We start from the raw sequence: 18,962 nt of genomic DNA, 5'->3' as shown, positions 1-18,962 counted from the left end.
ATGAATATTCAAATGTGCAATTGCCTTATTTTCACACAATTGTAGAAGTTATTATTTTTTATTATATATTGTACTTTATTATTATTATACTACTAAGCAAAAATATTTAGCACGATGGGTTTTTCATCACGCAAGTTCTGGTGATAAGGTCCAGTAGACATTGGGACAGGGAGTTTTGTGCTGATCTGCAGTAGAAGTCTGTGTCACCTCCATACTTCATTTTGGTATATATACATCATTGGCCCATAGAAATGTCTGTACATGAGTTTTGTAATTAAATATAAAGTTTGTAATTATAATTTTGAGTTGTATAATAATCATGTACATTTTTGTAAACAAATGAAATGAAGCAAATTCATGGATGGAAATGATTATGTGAATGAATATGGAACTATGATTTGAGATGTTGAATTGATACAAATTTGAGATTTTCTTATTGAGATATTTGAACAGGTGAATGCTTTAACAGGTCAAATGTTAATAATACGGGAAAACTCTTGCAGTTTTTTTTTGTACAATTCCTCTAATTAAATTTAAATGAAATATAGATAATAAATAAAATGAATAAGATAAGATCATGTGCTTTGGCACATGATGTGGTATTCCTTTGCTCGGCTACACTATAGATCGAGTAAGGGGGTGTTACAAAAATCCTCCTGTAGCCTAAAAAAATAGAGTGAATAGGAGTGAGCATTTAATTCATAGAGTAAGATATTGATTTTAGATATAATTTCTATAAATATCTAGGCCTGATGTATCCCTAAGGATGAAATACAATATATACCAATATATTCAACCAAATTCAAATAATATTCACATAAAGAATAATTTGGAGCACTTACACACCCATGTGTTACATCAATCAAATATATATATGGAAGTTGATCCCCTATATAGCTCTCTTAATTCCAACTTCTGCCAGCGAGATCGGACTTTCTCTTAATAATCTAAATATGAGGTTCAGCGAGATCAACTCAAAGCCGTACTCAACCCGACTTATCACCAAAAAGGACAAGGCCCTAAACAAGACTAATTCAAGCCAGTCTGCCCATCCTACACATATCCAGTACCACACCTCATGCACTCTGACACACGCATGCAGCTCCAAATTATCCTAAGACGACACCCATATCAATTTCATCAAATAATAATGCAACATAAAGTGTGTCTATAATAGCTATATACATACAATTATAAGTGAACGCATGAGCATGCCTTATATGTATAATAATATTGAAATTATAAATAAAATCAATATCTACTCACAATACATCGAAAACTACTGTGGCTGTTGAGTGAAGGAAGATGGCTGACCTTGCTTACCCAAATAATTATATTAATGAATTTATCAGCTCTAATACAAAATAAAAACTAAAAGAGCCAAAAGACATCCTAATTAATGTTGAAAATCCAACAGAATTTTCCCTGTACCTAGGACCTACCCAACCTGTAAAGTAGTTTAAATAACACTTCTAATATCACAAGCATCAAGCCCACATATTATCAATATCAAATGGCTCCTCCTTGGCCCTCTAAACCAGACCAAACTCTCAAAATTAAACAATTCAATTATAAGGCTTAAAATTGATATTTTTCAAAAACCATTCAAACTAACTTTAAAATTTCTAAAAACTCACCATGCATTCCTTAATAATATTATAACGCTATTGCAAAAGAAATCACAATTTTCTAACTACCCACAATTATTTTATGAATTTTATTCTAAACTCGGTATTAGGCAAAAAAAATGAACAACTTGAAGTTTGGGTTTACCTATGCCAAATCTGACACCTGGAACGCATTTGAAACATATGAAAATGCTAGGATCGACTGTAATATTGACTATGTTCTAGGACAGGTCACCAGGCAACCAGATCCAGCTGAAAACTGGTCCTAGGCGCCAATGAGCTATTATTAATTCGATCGCACCCAAATGAAGCCCAAAAATTATTAATAATTATCATAAAATTATTTTTTATATGTAAGAATTAAAAAAACTCGAAAATTTCACCAAGCGATCTAGACCGTCCGATAATCGCCTTTTTCAAACGGTGTCCGATCGGAGCAGGATTGGTCCCATCTCAAAGGTTTCGTCACTCTGAGTTCATCGATGGTCTTAGATTGCCGGATCATCGGAAAAATAGCCAAAATGTTGCTACCTTATCTCTCCTCCACCTCGTCGAAAACTCCACCATTCAGGGCATGGTTGGTTGGAAAAGAAAGCTTAGAGGAAGGGAAGTTGAATGCTAGTCCCAAATCTACCATTCGATGTATAGATCACCGAAAAAAGGTTGCCAAAGTTTCTCTCTCCTCTTTCTCTCTCTCTCTCTCTCTCTATTTGAAACAGTCGGAAAGCACCACCTCCTGCCGCCAACCTTGCTCTTGCTACATTGTCGAACGATGCTGGACCCTATATGGAGGCTTGCCGATTGGTGGGGGGTCGCCGAAGCAAGAACGAAAAAAGAGAGAGGGAATGAGATATAAGAGAGAGAAAAGGTGGTAGTGGGGGAAGTTCCCGATTTTTTTTTCTTTTAATTTTTTTTTTAATTTTACTGTCGATAGTGATGGTGTACTGCAACTGAAGTTGCAATTGTCATGTCACCTTTTATATATATATATATATATATATATATATATATATATATAATATTTTAAACATTTAAATACATAATATTTTATTTAAAACACTTTATTAAATCTCTAATCAAATTAATATTAAAATATTATTAATATTTATAATAAACTATTAATTTAAACTAATTAAATATAATAATATTAGTAATAATAATAAGAATAATTACATTAAATTTAAAATATCAAATATAAAATTATGATAAAAATTCAATATTTCTAAAGATTAAATCCAACACTTCAAAATAATTTTATAAATTTATTAAATATATAAATTATTTATTCCATAACTAATAATAAGATCAAGTACAACTTAATGAATTGTTTAAATCAATAAATAATATTAAAATTATATTTTTATATAAAAAAATCAAATTATTATAGCAGTACTATGAGATCATATTTATGTGATGGTGTTATAAATATGAATTCTATTAAATTTTTTAATAATTTTGTAGATTCATTAACTAAGCGATCTGGAAAGTAAAATTAGCAAGGAAGTGTCGTTGCATTTTAATATTAATTAATTATTTTTAACATAGGATTATTTATTTAACTATTTATGAAAGTGACTTTAACTTATTAATTAACGTAACTTTAAGTTATTTATTAATATAACTTAAGTTATTTATTAAGTTTTAACTTAAAGTCATTTATGTTTCTTCTTAGATTACATATAAACTAGGCTTTTGTCGGTACACTGCGCAAGTATGATCATTATCGATATATTATATTACTAAATAAAGATTTTTTTTTATTTATATTTAATTTATTTGAAATATATTAAGAAATTTTTATAAAAAAAATAAACAAATAAAGACGAAGAATTAATATAAATTGAAACGAAAGTAAAGAATAAAAATAAGATGTAAATAGAATGTCTGTAAAATAAATTCTTGTAAGATGAAGATTACTCTAGTGGTATTTATGTAAATTATTCTTTTTTTTTAATGCCTTAATTATTAAAATATCATTTAATAGGATTGAGAAAAAATATTGATTGGACATTATATTTTTGATTTGCATTAGGAAGTGGCTAGTTTAATTTTTAATATGTGATATTTTTAATTAAATTATAACTATAGTCATAAATTTTTTATTATAATAAATTTTATATATATATATATATATATAAAGCATATCGGCATTCATAAGGAAATACTATGTGTCACTTTCGTTGAAAAACTTACTACTTGTCATATTCCATTAATAACTCTCTTCTATACTCTTTTATAACAATAATTATTTAATTTTTTTATTTTTATTTTAATTATCAATATTATTTATAATTCTACCTTAACATTTATAATTTAAATTATTATTTTCTTTAAAATTTAATTTTTAAAAATTAAAACCTTTTATGATTAAATATAATATTTAAAAATTATTCATATTATTTTTTTATAAATTCATTTATGTAAAAATATTATTTATAATATGTCACATTCCATAATAATAATAATAATAATAGTTTAAAATAAAAAAATAATTTAACGACGACGACGACGATGATGATAAAAGATCAGTGATAGCTATTAATTTAAAAAAAAATTGATCATTAATTTGTTATCTCATAATCAATTATCATATAGTTTAATTAATCTTAAATTATTTCATATCTTTAATAAATATTTTTATTATATTATTATATTTTCTATTATTTTTATTATGAAATATTTATTAAAAATTTTGAGAGACAAAAAGTGTAATCTATATAAAAGTTATGAAAATAAAATATAGAGATTTGATTTATTTATAATTAGTATGTATTAATTTTTATATTAATAATTTAATATTCTTTTTGTTTTACTTTTGTAAGATTAATTAATGCTTATTATTATTATCATTATAACTAATTTATGACTATTAATTTAAAATGACTAAATAAATGAAAAATATTTTACTGTTATAAAAATTGAATTTAAATACTTTTATTATTATTTTTCAATTAAATAATATTTAATTATAAAATTAAACTTTTATTTAAATGGTTTTCATTTGTTTGCCCATATATAATATGTCATACGTGATATTTGATATATATCAATCATTCTTCTTTCATCATATATTTTCATTTCACTTAAGCGCTCTCAAATTTTTTTTTTTATTTACTCTATTTTTTTATTATTTCTTTCAAAAGTTATTAGTTATCATTCTCAAAATTTATTAATTTAAATATATTTAATTAATATTAATTTAATTACTAATTTTATTAATAAATTACATATTTAATATTTCTTAAACTTTTTGATATTTTATTTCATTACAATTATATATCAAATGCAATTATAACTAATATTTTAATTATTTATATTTTATTATCATTAATTTTCAATAGAAATATTTTTAAATTTTAATTAAATATCTAATTTTTTTTGCACAAATTATCTCTCAACTATATTTTTATATAGAAGTAGAATTTCAAAATAAAACGCAAATATGATTATATTGAAAATTTAGTTATAAGTAAAGATAGTTAAAAAAAATAAAGTTACAATATTAAAATTATGAAAACTGTATTTTAAAAAATAGTACGTATTTTTAACATTTATTATATTAATAAAAAATAATGATATTTTAAAATTTTAATTTTTATCAAATATATTTATTTTAAATCATAAATTTATGTAAAACAATAATAATTTTTGTGAAAAAATTATTTTATAAAAAATATATCAGATTAATAAAATAAATTTATACTTTATAAAAATTTAAAGATATAATATTTTAAAAAAATAATATAATAAAATATTATTTTTAATTAATAATTATGTTATATATTTTTATTATTATTAAAATTAAATAATTCAATTCATTATTAATAATTTAATATATTTTTTATTTTATTAATAACGAAAAAATATTTTTATATATTTTTTAAATAATATTATTTTTTTAATAATTTAATATATTTTTTGTAATTTAAAAAAAATTAATTTACATAAATTATGAGATAAAATATAAAAATTTATGAAATTAAAATTATTTTTTGAATGAAGTAATTTTATTATATTTTAATTAATTACACCATAAATTAATTAAAATTTTATTATTATAAAAATAAAAATTTATCTAAATTAAATTAAATAAGAGAAAATTTTAATTAAAAATTAATTTAATATTAATAATTTATATTTTTTAAAATATAATTAAAAAAATAAAAATTATAAATTATTCGTACATAGCATGAACATTATGCAGTTATATTTATAGTGGACAATGAAAAGGTGGTTTTGATTTTTATAATTTATAACTATAACTTTTAGTTTTCTTAGTATTAATTGTAACTATTATCATAAATTTTTTTAAATTAATGAGAGAGATAATAAGTCTAAAAAAGCAAAGAAAAAAGAGAAATTTGTTATTGAACTTTTGATGTGGCCCTAATATAAAAAGGCAGCTTGATATCAACCTATTTTAGAATTCAGTTTTATTATATTTATTTATATATAGATTGATAGTTCGTTAAAAGGAAAATATATATAGAGAGAGAGAGAGAGGCGTGAGATTTCTTTCATTCTTACACAACAATATGCAACAAAATAAAAAGAAAGTATTTGAGAGAGTTTAAAATCAAAGAAAATACTAGAGTTTTGGATTCAATTACTTGTACATGGTTTAAATCACATAATGAAATTATTATTTGCTTTCTTCATTTTAAATGATTTTGAATTAAATTCTAAAAAATGTGTAATACTTAAAAGGGTTTAAATCTCCTTAAAGAAAAATAAAATATTTATATCTCATTATCAATCTTATTAAGTTATTATTTATATTTAAATTATTGTAATTTCACAAAAAAGGAAAAAAGTAAAGGAGGGATTTTTGAACGGAAAGTAAAGGAAAAATTTGTGCTTCGAATTAAAAAGAAAAGAAAGGGTAAATTGGCGTAGAAATAATGGCCGGCAAGTAAAGGGAAGTAAGTTGATGGAAGTAACATATGAAGGTTTCGGAGAGATGGCTTTGATGTGAAGGGAAGGTGCAGATATTGGTTTCAAGTGTTTCTTTCCTTGTGTGGCAGTCCCTCTTTCGTTACCAAAACTCTTCTGAATTCATAATACTGGGGACCACATATCCAGGTCCCCACGCTCAGAAAATTAATACTCTTTCTGTGTTGCTTCTCCGATATCAAATTCAAATTTAATAATTAATTATATTTAAAAAAAATTTGTATGAAGCTTGGTGAGAAAATGCTATATATTTGTAGATCAGTGTTCTCTTTTGTACCTTCATGTTCTTAAATATTGGCTTTGAGGTCAGCCTGTCTACCGTCCGTTGAGTCTCAGTAGTGAAAGGAACATAATATTAGTTTTGCCCTCCAGTTGTAGGGATGGTAATAGGGTAGGTTTTTGCAAGTTTCAATTCGATCAAATCCTAATAGGACGGGTTTTAGTATATAATCGGATTTGAGATGAGTTCGAATAAATGAAAATAAATTTTAATCGAATTTGAAACGAGTTTGAATTTTGAAAATATTAATTGAGTTTGAGTATGATAATTTTCGCAGGTACTCTACTTATCGTCATCCTTATCCAGCTATTATTTCTACATTTTCATTTCTCTTACTCAAAGAAAAAAGTTATTAGGTCTTTGATTTATTATTATTAAAAGTGAATCTTTCTTGTAAGCTTATAACAGATGCACTCTCAATTAGATTTTACCATGCGTTGAACTTATGAGATTTTATTTTATGCTCTCAGAACATATATTCTCTCTCATAATAAGATAGGACTTACATCTCATAATACATGGAATAATTATAAATTTTTGAGTAGAGGTTGACTAAAAATTATTACACCGAGAGCAACCTATAAATTTCTCCTATAAGAACCGACAATTTAAGGTCTAATTAGAGGATGAATAAAAAATGAATTGGCTGGTTATAATTTCAATTGATTATGGTTTAAAATTTAAGGACTAAAATGGATGAAGAATTAATAAAGTGTGTGTATCTATTTTCGATAAAAATTAAACAAAAAAAAAAGTCTATCATTTCTAATAGTCAATTAACTAATTGGTTAATTCTATATAAGTTTAAATAAAGTTATTTTTCACTTCATGAACACTTATCTTTGAGTCATTCATTTAATTTTATCCTTTTAATTCATTTGAAATGATATCAAAGTATCTCAGTTCAGTTTCATTCAGTTTAGTTTCTTGTAATATTTTAGTAATGGTTGATCAATTTCAAGTAAGTATAATAAATCCATAATCTTTGATTCAAAATCCAATCGAACCGGTGGTTATCCCCACCCTATACCCTTGAGCAACTGCGGAGGTGAACCCAGACGACTCATTACAAACAACATAATCTTTCATGGTCCAATTGACCAATGTAAGAATTAACCAAGCAGGAACCTTTCAAGTTTCAATCCTACTACTTCCATCCTTTCAGTAAGTGTGAGCAAACTTCAATTATAATTGAAAAACCAAACCAAACAGTTTTAATTAGATTTTTCCTTTTTTATCTAAACAATTTGATTCAATTTTCAATTCAGTTCAGTTATTTAACTAGAAAACCAGCCAATAACCAAAAGAAATCCATTTTGAAGGGCTCATTAATGAGGCCTGCATTTATGGTCGGTTACCTAGGCCCATAAGCCTTTTCCCTTGTGGTCCAGCCTATCTTCAGTTATTCATTAAAATTTCCCTAACTTCGTAATCCCAACCTAATTCCCTTCTCCTCTCGTCAAACCGCCAACATTGCGGCGGGTACGTCTCCTTATCCTTCTCTCGTCAAACCCCAGAACCTTTGTTCTGTGTATGCATGTCCTTATTTGAGATGGTAATCGTGGATTTATGCAAATTTCCGATTTAGTATTCGAGTGTTTGCATGCAAATTTCTGCCATGTTCGTGTGTTTGAATGCAAATATCGGCAGATACAGTTATTTGTGTGTTAATATTGCAGTATTGGTATTGTGTTTATGTAATTCAATTTAATTGCTTACTGATGCGATGATGTGTATATGTTATACTGCGCGTAGCCTACTGTTTGGTCTCAAAATACTGATACTATGATTACTGTTTAAACTAATTCTGTTTATTTGTTGTAATCCCTACTGCTGCTGCTGAGCTTATGCTGATTCTAGTGAACAACAACAGCCAACTAGTTCCAATGTTGCTGATCCAAATCAAAGTGCCACTGCTACCTTAGTTGTTTTAATGTCCTTGCATTTGGATTGATGGATTTACTAGACTCTGGACTACTGTATTTGGGCTGATGGATTGCTCAATTTCTGTTTTCTATGTTATTGTTATCTGCTAGTCAGAGGTGTTTGATTTAACAACGGAATGCAACTTATGGCTGATAAATATTTAAGTAACAATATCAACCTGTTTGTCTGTGTGATTTACCCAAATGGAACAGCAATAGCATGACAAGCATGTGAAAAAGCAATGAGGTGTCAACAATCAATAGCAATACATAAATGTTATAGCAAAACCAAAATCTTTTCCTCCTTTAGGAAAGGAAAATTGTCCAGACAAAATACTTCTTTTAGTACATAACACTAGCTCAAATTAACAGCTTTTATGCAAATCTTTTGGATTATCACTACCCATGAACCACCGAGTTGAACTCAGATGACTAGTTCCATCTTATTCAACAAAATCAAATCAAATGGTAGTAGCACTGAAATGGGAAACAATCTGAATACATTAAATAATTTTTAATGGTCCAATTCAATTTGTGAGGTCAAACAAAATTGGCCAATTCAGGATATCACTGAGCAAAAGCCCTTCAATCCTTCCTATTATACTTGCCCGTTCTCTAGATTTCATGTCATTGGTTGTTAGATGCTGCAGAAAATTTCTTTGATCTCTTGCTTGCCTGTATCTTAGAATAAAGCTGCTTTGTTCTAATTGCCAACAGAACATCCAAACCGAATCCAATGACGCATGAAATCGCCATAATAATGAACACAGCCCTATAGCAATGGGCACCAACACATGTGTTGCCACCTCCTGGTATGGGGGTAGCTTCTGCATCATATAAAAGTCCAGCAAGCAGACCAGAGAAGAGAAGGGAACCAAGTGGAAGGTTGAGGATTAAGATGTTGTAAATTAGACCATAGTATTTGAGACCGAACAACTCAGAGGCAGTTGGGACGGTGACTGCTAGACGAACTCCATAGCAGATGCCAACAACAATTGAACCAATGTATAGAGAACCAGGCATTGCGATGGCCATGAGAATATACCCAACAGCCATTAAAATTTGAGATGCTGCATTCCAAAGAGGCCTCGGTGTTCCAGCTTTCCTGCAAAAGAAGAGAATGGACAAAAATTTGTGATTAGAAAGGCCCTGATTATGCTACGATTAAGATTGAAATTGATGAAGCAGACATTCAACCATCTTTTACTCTCACAGAAGCATACCCATTAGAAATTAGTAGGATGGCTCACCCATCTAAATTAATACCGACACAACAAGAACAATTCAGGACTCTACTATGGCACGTCCAAAAGGATGAGTTAACACAGCCACCAGAACCTCAAGAGATGGATCCAGCTATTCAATGAGAACCATTGAAAAAGCCACTTGCATAAAGTGACAAATTGTGAACAGTAAAAGATAATCCACTTGACATACAAATACAGTAAGAATTCACATCCAGGCTGAAAGTAGCAATGCAAGCTCAGGTCACAGCACGTAATAAGAATGTCAAAAAGAAACCTACATTCTTAAAAAAAAAAAATGTAAGGTAACACCTAGAGCCTGTTTAGTTTAACCGATAGATGTAGTTAATAGCTGTTACTATTAGTTGATAATTTAATTGTAACTAATTTATATTAATATTTAGTAAACTATATATAGCTATTTTTATTGAAATGTAAAATGATTGAAAATGGTATATTGTGTAATTTATTTTATTATTGAAATAAATATATAATTATTAATTTATTATATTATATTATTTATTTTATTATTGAAATAGGTAAATAAAAAATAATCTAAAAAAACATAATTTAATAACGTAAGAAGAAATAAAATAAATAAATAAATGTTACAAAAGAAAGTGAAATTAGAGTAATAAATTAAAAATAAGAAAAATGAATTATGATAATATTAAAAATTGATAAATAAAACTATATATATATATACACACACTTAAGAGTTTTTCCAAGAGTGTGGTTCTTATAATGTTATTGTTTCCAAGAGAGAGAGAAAAAAAAAAAAAAAAAGGAAAGAGAGAGAATTATATTTATAGGTATTTTTGTCAAAACAAAAAAAAAAAGTGTTGTATTGTAGAGTTGATAGAAAATGTAGCAAATGAGTATTCTATCAGCTATCAGTTGCCTTTTTAAAGGAATTATAAAACAGTTTAATTTAGCTATTTTGATATATAATTAGTAGCTGCATCCAACAGTTAAACCAAACACCCTCCGAATCACAATTAACAATTCATTGCCAAGAAATCTTTCGTTTAATTAACTTTTGGTAATTTAGTTCCATTCATACATACACAAAAGAAAAGAAAAAAGCAAACAGTTGCCAAGAAATCTTTTGTTTAATTAACTTTTGGTAATTTAGCTCCATTCATACGTACACAAAAGAAAAGAAAAAAGAAAGCAGTTGGTCAGCTCTTATAGGAACCCAAAAACAAGGATACTGTATCCTTCCTTCTAACAATTATAACTTGTGAAGCATACTGTAATTGCCAACAGAATTTAGGTAAACTAGATTGCGAGAGATAGAAACGTAACTGATCACCCAAACCGTGTTTGTTTTGTGAACCAGCTCATTCAGACCTTTAAAAACTGCTTTCTCTCCTTCATTACTACACGCTTTGGTATTTTCCCCACGCTAGAAGTCCCTCAACAGAACTCAATCATCTCTCTTTTAATACACCATTTTTTTTTTTTTTCTTTCAGGGGGGGGGGGGGGGGGGGGGGAAGGAGGAATTCCAACACGTGAGTCCAAGCCTCTAACCCATTAAATGCTATTCAAAAGGGTATCAAAACCAATGATGTCCTGATTATTATATGCAGTCCCCATAGCAAAAATCATTAATAACAATAGTAAATAGAAATATCAAAGCCTAGTTTACCAAAATCTACCATGAATTCCCACCTGCTGTGATCTAGCCTAGACAAGAGAAACTTGGTCAACTTATAACTAGAATCAACAAACAAGATTCGTATCCTGATGGTGATGGGAACTAACTCTCTCCAGCCCACCACATGAAATCTGAACTAGAAACTCCTATGAAAGAAATAAAACAAGGTGATTTGTTGTAATTCAACTTTATTTCATTTGTCCTTTTGACCAATTCTGTGGGAAACTTTAATCCACACCATAGAAAACCAATCACATGGATTACACTTATATTTCGCCTGTAGTTTGTAGAAAACCATGAAACAATTCATCAATCATCTGAATTCATGTCATTTTTTTAATTTTCTAATCTTGTACGGAATTAAAAATATTGTCAATAAATAAAAAAAAATACATTAATTTTGGTGTGCATGCTTTATAATTAATATATGAGATTAGTATCAAATTTAATTCAAGATACTATTAAAAAGTTGACGAGAAATTAAACTTACTTGATGAAGAACTCTGAGACAGAGCCCGAACCAATCCTTCCAAAAAATCCCCAAATGCTAGTAAGAGAGACGAAAATCGAAACGTCAGCGTATCCAAGAGCCAAACCTATCTGTCCCATGTTGTTCATCACAGCCAAACCAGTACCCACTCCACAAAGAAATGAAATAAATAAAATCCAAAAATCCAACTTCATCATCGCTTCGAAAATCGTGTGATCTTCGCCGATCACCGGCTTCCTCTTTATCTCGGCCACTTCATCCGTCGGCGGTTGAGTAGCAACTGACACTGCAGCCGCCGCCTCTGCCGGTTTTTCTTGAATCTCCCCCTGGATTTCTCCACTCAGCAATGGCTCATCAATCTGTTCTTCAACGTCAGCCGGTTTATTCTTCAGGCGATTCAGATTCCAGCTCTTTACAAAAGAGTAAAATGGAACTGCTAATGGAGAAGCTAGCAGAACTAGCAATATAATTGAAAACGCTAAAGAAAGAACACGGCTAGGATTGCTGACAAAGTCAAATGCTAACAAATAAACTGCAACAACAATGGCCACAACGTTAAAGACTGAGAAATATTTGAATTCTTCTTTTTCTTCTTCGGCAGTGGCAGCCGGAGGGATCTCACGGAGGAAGAGGATGGCGGTGAGGCAGACGGCGAACGGAATAATTGCCAGCATAAGAAGGAAGCTAGAAGGGTTGTCGGAGAAGAGAGCAGAGCAGAGGTCGGTGAAGATGGCAGTGCTCAGTCCCACATAACCTTTCAAGATGCCGGAGACAGGGCCTCTGTTTCGCCGGAAGTTGCGGATGCAGGTTACTAGAACCGCCGTGTTCATCCAAGTAGTACTGTTGCCTCCCAAACAGAGGAATATGCACATCTATATTCACAAAATTGAATTCAAAAAACCCAAAATTAGAAGAGGAAGAAAAACAGAGGAATTGCAACTGTTTGATAAATTGCAGCATTGAACAGTTCCTCTTTCGGATTAGTATGAATGTACCTGCCAGTAAGCAAGAGGTTGAATCCGCCCACTAACAACGAGCCATTGAGCACCATAACCAATAAGACCTTCGAGTGAACCAATAAGAAGAAGCACCTGAGTAGGCAAGCGGTCAGAGGCAAGACCAGCAAGGAGGCCAAAGGCCTTACCCACATCTTTGGCAACGGATAAATTGTTAAGTTGGAGTTGGGTCAAGTTCATAAGAGTCTTGAGAGCATCAGAATAGTTAGAGAAAGTGTAATTGTTGCCTGAAATGGCTTGAACCCAAACGGCGGTGACAAAGCCAAGCCATTTAGCAGCACTGAAACAAGTGGAAGAAGGAGCAAGAAAACCCATAAATCTACCAGTCTTAAGGAAAGAAAGGGAAGGGATGGTGTTGAAATGGAAGCGCTAAAGGGGTTTTATATAAAAGAAAATTGATTTTTTTTTTTTGGTTGGGATTTTGGTTGATGACTTTACTGTAGCTTATGGAGACACGAACGTTGTAGTTTTGTTTTTCTGTGCTTTTTTCTTCTCATTAATGGTTTCTGTCTGAAGCGATGGTTTGATATTTAAATTAGTACATCAATGGTCGGAAATAAGAATGTCACCAAAGTCATCCTACCAATCTGAATCATATTAATGTTCTTATTACTTCAATTCATTGTGAAGTTAATTAATATTTATGTTTAATTATTTAATTTATTTTAAATTTAATTATTATTATTTAAAAAAATATTTAAATTCATTTAATTTTATGTTTTTAATTAATAGTTAATATAAATATATTTTTTATTCATAATTTATATTTAAAAGTTTAATAATTATATAAAATATTTAAATTTTATTTATTTAAATTATAATATATAAAAATATATAAATATTATTATAAAAATATATATTTTATATCTAATTAATTATTTATCTAAATGAATTCACGTAACAAATATCTAATAAGTAAAACTTGAATTCATCTAAATTTAATTATATATTTTTTTTTTTTGTTAGAATTGAATCAAATGCTCACAAGTATTTAATCCATTGTCATTGCAATTGGAAAAGCTACTGCCTGAAATTCATATCCATAGTATTCATTGTTTGTAAGTTTTAACTTTTTTTTATAGCTATAAAAATGATTTTAATATAATTAATTAAAATTTATTAGTGTATATCAGTGAATTTTAGTATTATAAAATCTTAAACCTAAGTTTTAATCATAAAAATTAATTGATACAATAGTTGTACCAATACATAATAAATTAATATTAAATTAACATGAGGCATATTTAGTATAATATTAGAATCGCAAGTTTGATACTTTTTAAGTAATAATATAATCATGATTATACATTTGATTTTTTAAAATAAATTATTCTTTAATATAATGAAATAAGATAATTAATTACACTTTAATTAATATAATGATCCTTACATATAAAATATGAAATTATAATTACTTATTTTAATTTATTTTATATATTGTCACCATTACCACTACTAATATTATTATCACTAACTAATCATCATCACAACTATCATTACCACCTCATCAGTACCACTAACATGTGGCCACCATTACCATGCGACAATAAGAAAAAGAAAATATCATACAACAATACAAAAGAAAAAAAATATATGTTTTATATAGATATATATAGAGGATTTTTTTTTTTATCTAAATCCAATGTATTATGGACCCAATACGCAAGATATATGTGAGTGTGACTACTTGATGTTAATTTTAGATATATTTAAATTTAAAAATTATTAAATACATTCCATAAAAAATTAATTGATAAAATATTATTTTAAAATAATATAATTTTGATTCAATGGTATTAAAAATTTCTTTAAAATTATAAGATTTTAAATTTAAATTTTTAATTGAAGTCAATCATATGAAAAATATATTATAATATAACTTTTTATTTTATTAAAAATAATTATTTATATTTAAAAATATTATTATAAAATTTAAATCATTGCACCGTTAGGAATTGGCTTGAACCATTCAAAAAAGTTCCATATGATTTTTTTCTAATTGCTTTTGTCATTTAGGAAATAGTACATGGGTATGGTGGGAACTTCAAAACCAACAGCATAAAGAGTGATCATACACCATAAGAATCATTTTTCTTCAAGGAGCAGGTTATATTGTCTGAGGACATTGGGTAGGTTTTGAAAATTGAACATATGAATTCAAGAATTTACTGATACACATCAAATCCTATCAATAAATCTTTATCAGACAAAGTTGATCTAATAACTTTTGTCTATATGGTACAGTCTGAAAAGAATTGTATTCCAATGGGCTTTTTGGTAATGAGATTAATGCGAAATGCTTTTTCATCTGCTGCTTTGAAATATTTTGAATGAGACCTGAAGTGGTTGAGTTCATGAAGATAGGTTGTAATTTTCTTTCTGAGGACAGTGGAGGTGTCTCTTGTAGTGACAGATTTGAAATAAGTGAGGTATTCATAGACTAAATTTTGAGTTTATTGACTTGGGCTGATAAATTATCAACTTTTGTTTCAGTCAATTGGGCTTGTCCTACCATAAAGTCTATTTTTAAGTCAACTTTTTTTCAGGAAAGCATCATCTACTGCTCAACCCTCTAAAAGTATTTCATCTTCAAAATCTATGGAGGAAGATAAAGTCAAACCTAAAAAAGACAAACAATAAGTGGCTGGTGATCCTCCTTTTCAACAAATGGCAATTTAGAGGGTTGAACAGTAGATGAGAAATGCTGAACTTTTGATTTAGATTTTTCTTGGAAAGGATTATGGAATGGTGATTGAGGATAAGGGTTTATCTGATAGAATGACTTATAGGTAGATGGTAGATAAAATGAAGAAAAAGGATTATAATAAGAAAGAGAAAGAAACGGATTATAATGGTTATGGTCAAATGGTGATGGATGATAAATTTTCACTTCTCAGGATCAGTTCTCTGTTTACTTATTTACAAGAAGCACACATCTTCTCAAAGTATGATCGAAGAAAATGAAGGATCTCAAACATTCAATAATTGCATAATGGTATTGATACGATGGCCTAAGGCAACTAACACATTTTCTCCGCAAAAACAATTTTTTCTTTTTTCTTACTTTCACAAAATATATGTTTTTTTATATAAAATTTAATAATTTATTAATAAAAATCATAATATGAGTATAACATAATATCTTCATAAAAAAATATAAATATAGATAATTAAAATCGTCTATTAAAAAATGATTGAGTAGAGTAAACTAACATTTCAAGCAATAACTAATTGTTTTTCATTTTGAATGTTTAAAGAAATTTTTTACAATCCTGCCCTTTCAATAACTTATTGCCTCTATAGTCTATATTGCACTAATAGAAGATTAAAAGTCTCTGCAAAAAGAAATTAACAATCTATATTATATTTCAAATTGTTAAATAATCTATTTAAATGCTGGAAAAAAAAATCCACTAAAGGAGGAAATAAAACCCCAATAATAGAAAGAAATAGAATCTCAATATTGGGACTAGAACTTTAGATCTATTAGGGACACAAATTTGAAAACATAAATTTAAATATGTTCTAGATAGACACAGATCTAAGAGTCTATTTAAAAAAATAATAAAAAAAAGAAAAATTAATCAAATGGTAGTTATCGATGAGAAACTTATCAATGACCACTAAAAAATAGAGAGAATGGAACTATAATATTAGAAGAGAAACTCAGATATATTCGTGAGTGACATAATTTGAAAATAGAAACTTACACCTATTTCATACAACACAGGCATGAGAGTTTATTAAAGGAAATAACAAAAAAAATAAAAGAAAAAAGAAAAACTAATCTAAGATAGACTGGTAGCTGCCCAAAAGAAGAGATTTAAAAGAGAAAAGGAAAAAAAGGAAAGAAAATAAAGAAAGAGGAGGAGTTTTCTTATATATATAAAATTCATGAGTAAAATGATGTATTGAACTAATTGTGATAGGTAGAAACTCTTATGACAAAAACTCATTTTCTTCAATTTTTTTGCTACCCATCCTTTTTTTTTTTAGTTATTATTGCATAATGATTAAAAAATTATCATTTTTAATAAAATTATTTTATTACTGAAAACATTTTTTTTATTATACATTCAATCTAAAATTCATATATATATATATATATATATATATATATATATATATATATATATATATATATATATATATATTTTAAAACTTTTTCTAGAGATTATTTAAGACAGTTATAGTGGTACTTTTTTATTTAATTAATATATTTTTTTATATTTTAAATGTATTAATAATCTCTTATTTATTTCTTTTTTTTTTCAAATATATATATATATATATATAAACTCATTTTCTTCAATTTTTTTGCTACCCATCCTTTTTTTTATTTTTAATTATTATTGCATAATGATTAAAAAAATATTATTTTTAATAAAATTATTTTATTGCTGAAAACATTTTTTTTATTATACATTCAATCTAAAATTCATATATATATATATATATATATATATATATATATATATATATATATATATATATATATATATATTATTTTTTTAAAACTTTTTATATTTATATATTTAAAAAAATAAATAAATAAATAAGAGATTATTAATACATTTAAAATATAAAAAAATATATTAATTAAATAAAAAAATACCACTATAATTGTCTTAAATAATCTCTAGAAAAAGTTTTAAAAAAATAAAAATCTCTAGAAACAAACTAGGGTCTAGGAAGTCATCAAATCCCCCTTGGCAAGTGAGTCATGACGTAGATAATAAATGCGCAGCAGGTTACTCAAACGCATACGTACTCATATATAAAACCAGTTGTCTTAGCATATGCGGCATTGGTTTTAGTTTGGAGAGTATTTATGAATTAAAATAAAATTGAATTAAAATTATGATATAATGCTTTTATATTTTGATTTTAATTTGATTTACTTTTTAATATTTTAATTTCAGTTTGATTTTAATATAATTTTTGTTTGGATTTTGATTTATAAAATAGTTTTATACAATTTTTTATGGAAAATTATATTTAATTACTATTTAAGTTTAATTTAAAGTTATTTATTAAAATATAATATATCATATAATATATATTTTAATTATTAAATATATATATATAATTTAAAATTATATATGTATATTATTAAATTTATAATTAATAAATATAAAGTGATTTATTGTATTTGAAACTAAAATTATTAATATAAAAGTAGAGAAATGAAAGATAGTTTAAGCCGTATATATAATCCACGATTGTAATATATATAATATAATAACATATATTATATTTTTAATTATATATAAATATATAATTATATTAAAAATATATAATATATATAAAATTTTATAAAAAATTATACATATAAAATTAGTTTTCAATTCGGCGCTAATTCAACATAACTCTAGTATAATTTTGATTAAATATTCAGTAAAAAATAAAAATCAAACTAAAATAATAAAATATGTTCATTTTAATATGTTTTTTATCTACTCAGTACATGTCACGATCCGATTTTACAGGTCAGACCGGCACTAAAACTTGGGCCAATATAAAGCTTCTGAAGCTTTAGTAAGTTTTAATGCTTCCAAACCTATAAGTATAACTAAACTAAAAAATTCAAGGCCCAAGTGTAAAATAAAATAAAATAAAATATTATAAATTAATTTGAGCCAATTTAACCTAATAACTACCGAAAATTCATTATTGGGGGAGTCTAGCTCAATTCTGATATCATTAATTTTCATTAATTAATATAATATATTTATAAATTAGTGTCACAACAGAGTTATAGTAAT

At 26.9% G+C, this 18,962-nt stretch overlaps 1 protein-coding gene across 1 annotated transcript; it reads right to left on the bottom strand.

Annotated features, from left to right (window-relative positions):
• Positions 1-9,034: 9,034 nt before the first annotated feature.
• LOC110652341 (protein NUCLEAR FUSION DEFECTIVE 4) lies at positions 9,035-13,663 on the bottom strand. The gene is made up of 3 exons (XM_021807909.2): positions 13,177-13,663; positions 12,182-13,053; positions 9,035-9,891 (listed from the first exon to the last, which is right to left on the bottom strand). The coding sequence occupies exons 1-3, from the start codon at positions 13,510-13,512 to the stop codon at positions 9,414-9,416; spliced, it is 1,686 nt and encodes a 561-aa protein (XP_021663601.2). The 5' UTR covers positions 13,513-13,663; the 3' UTR covers positions 9,035-9,413.
• Between the last annotated feature and the right edge of the window lie 5,299 nt (positions 13,664-18,962).

The sequence above is a fragment of the Hevea brasiliensis genome, unplaced genomic scaffold, assembly GCF_030052815.1.
Source record: "Hevea brasiliensis isolate MT/VB/25A 57/8 unplaced genomic scaffold, ASM3005281v1 Scaf1, whole genome shotgun sequence".
Taxonomy (NCBI): domain Eukaryota; kingdom Viridiplantae; phylum Streptophyta; class Magnoliopsida; order Malpighiales; family Euphorbiaceae; genus Hevea; species Hevea brasiliensis.
The sequence above is the reverse complement of the archived record's forward strand: the minus strand, read 5'-3'. Positions and strand labels throughout refer to the sequence as shown.

Bases quoted from the DNA above. Each gene is read 5' to 3' on its own strand.
- LOC110652341 (XM_021807909.2), bottom strand. From the start codon at position 13,512: ATGGGTTTTCTTGCTCCTTCTTCCACTTGTTTCAGTGCTGCTAAATGG. The intron at 13,054-13,176 runs GTACATTCATAC...TTGTGAATATAG, and splicing joins AACCTCTTGCTTACTGGCAG to ATGTGCATATTCCTCTGTTT. The intron at 9,892-12,181 runs GTAAGTTTAATT...CTTCTTTTGCAG, and splicing joins GTCTCAGAGTTCTTCATCAA to GAAAGCTGGAACACCGAGGC.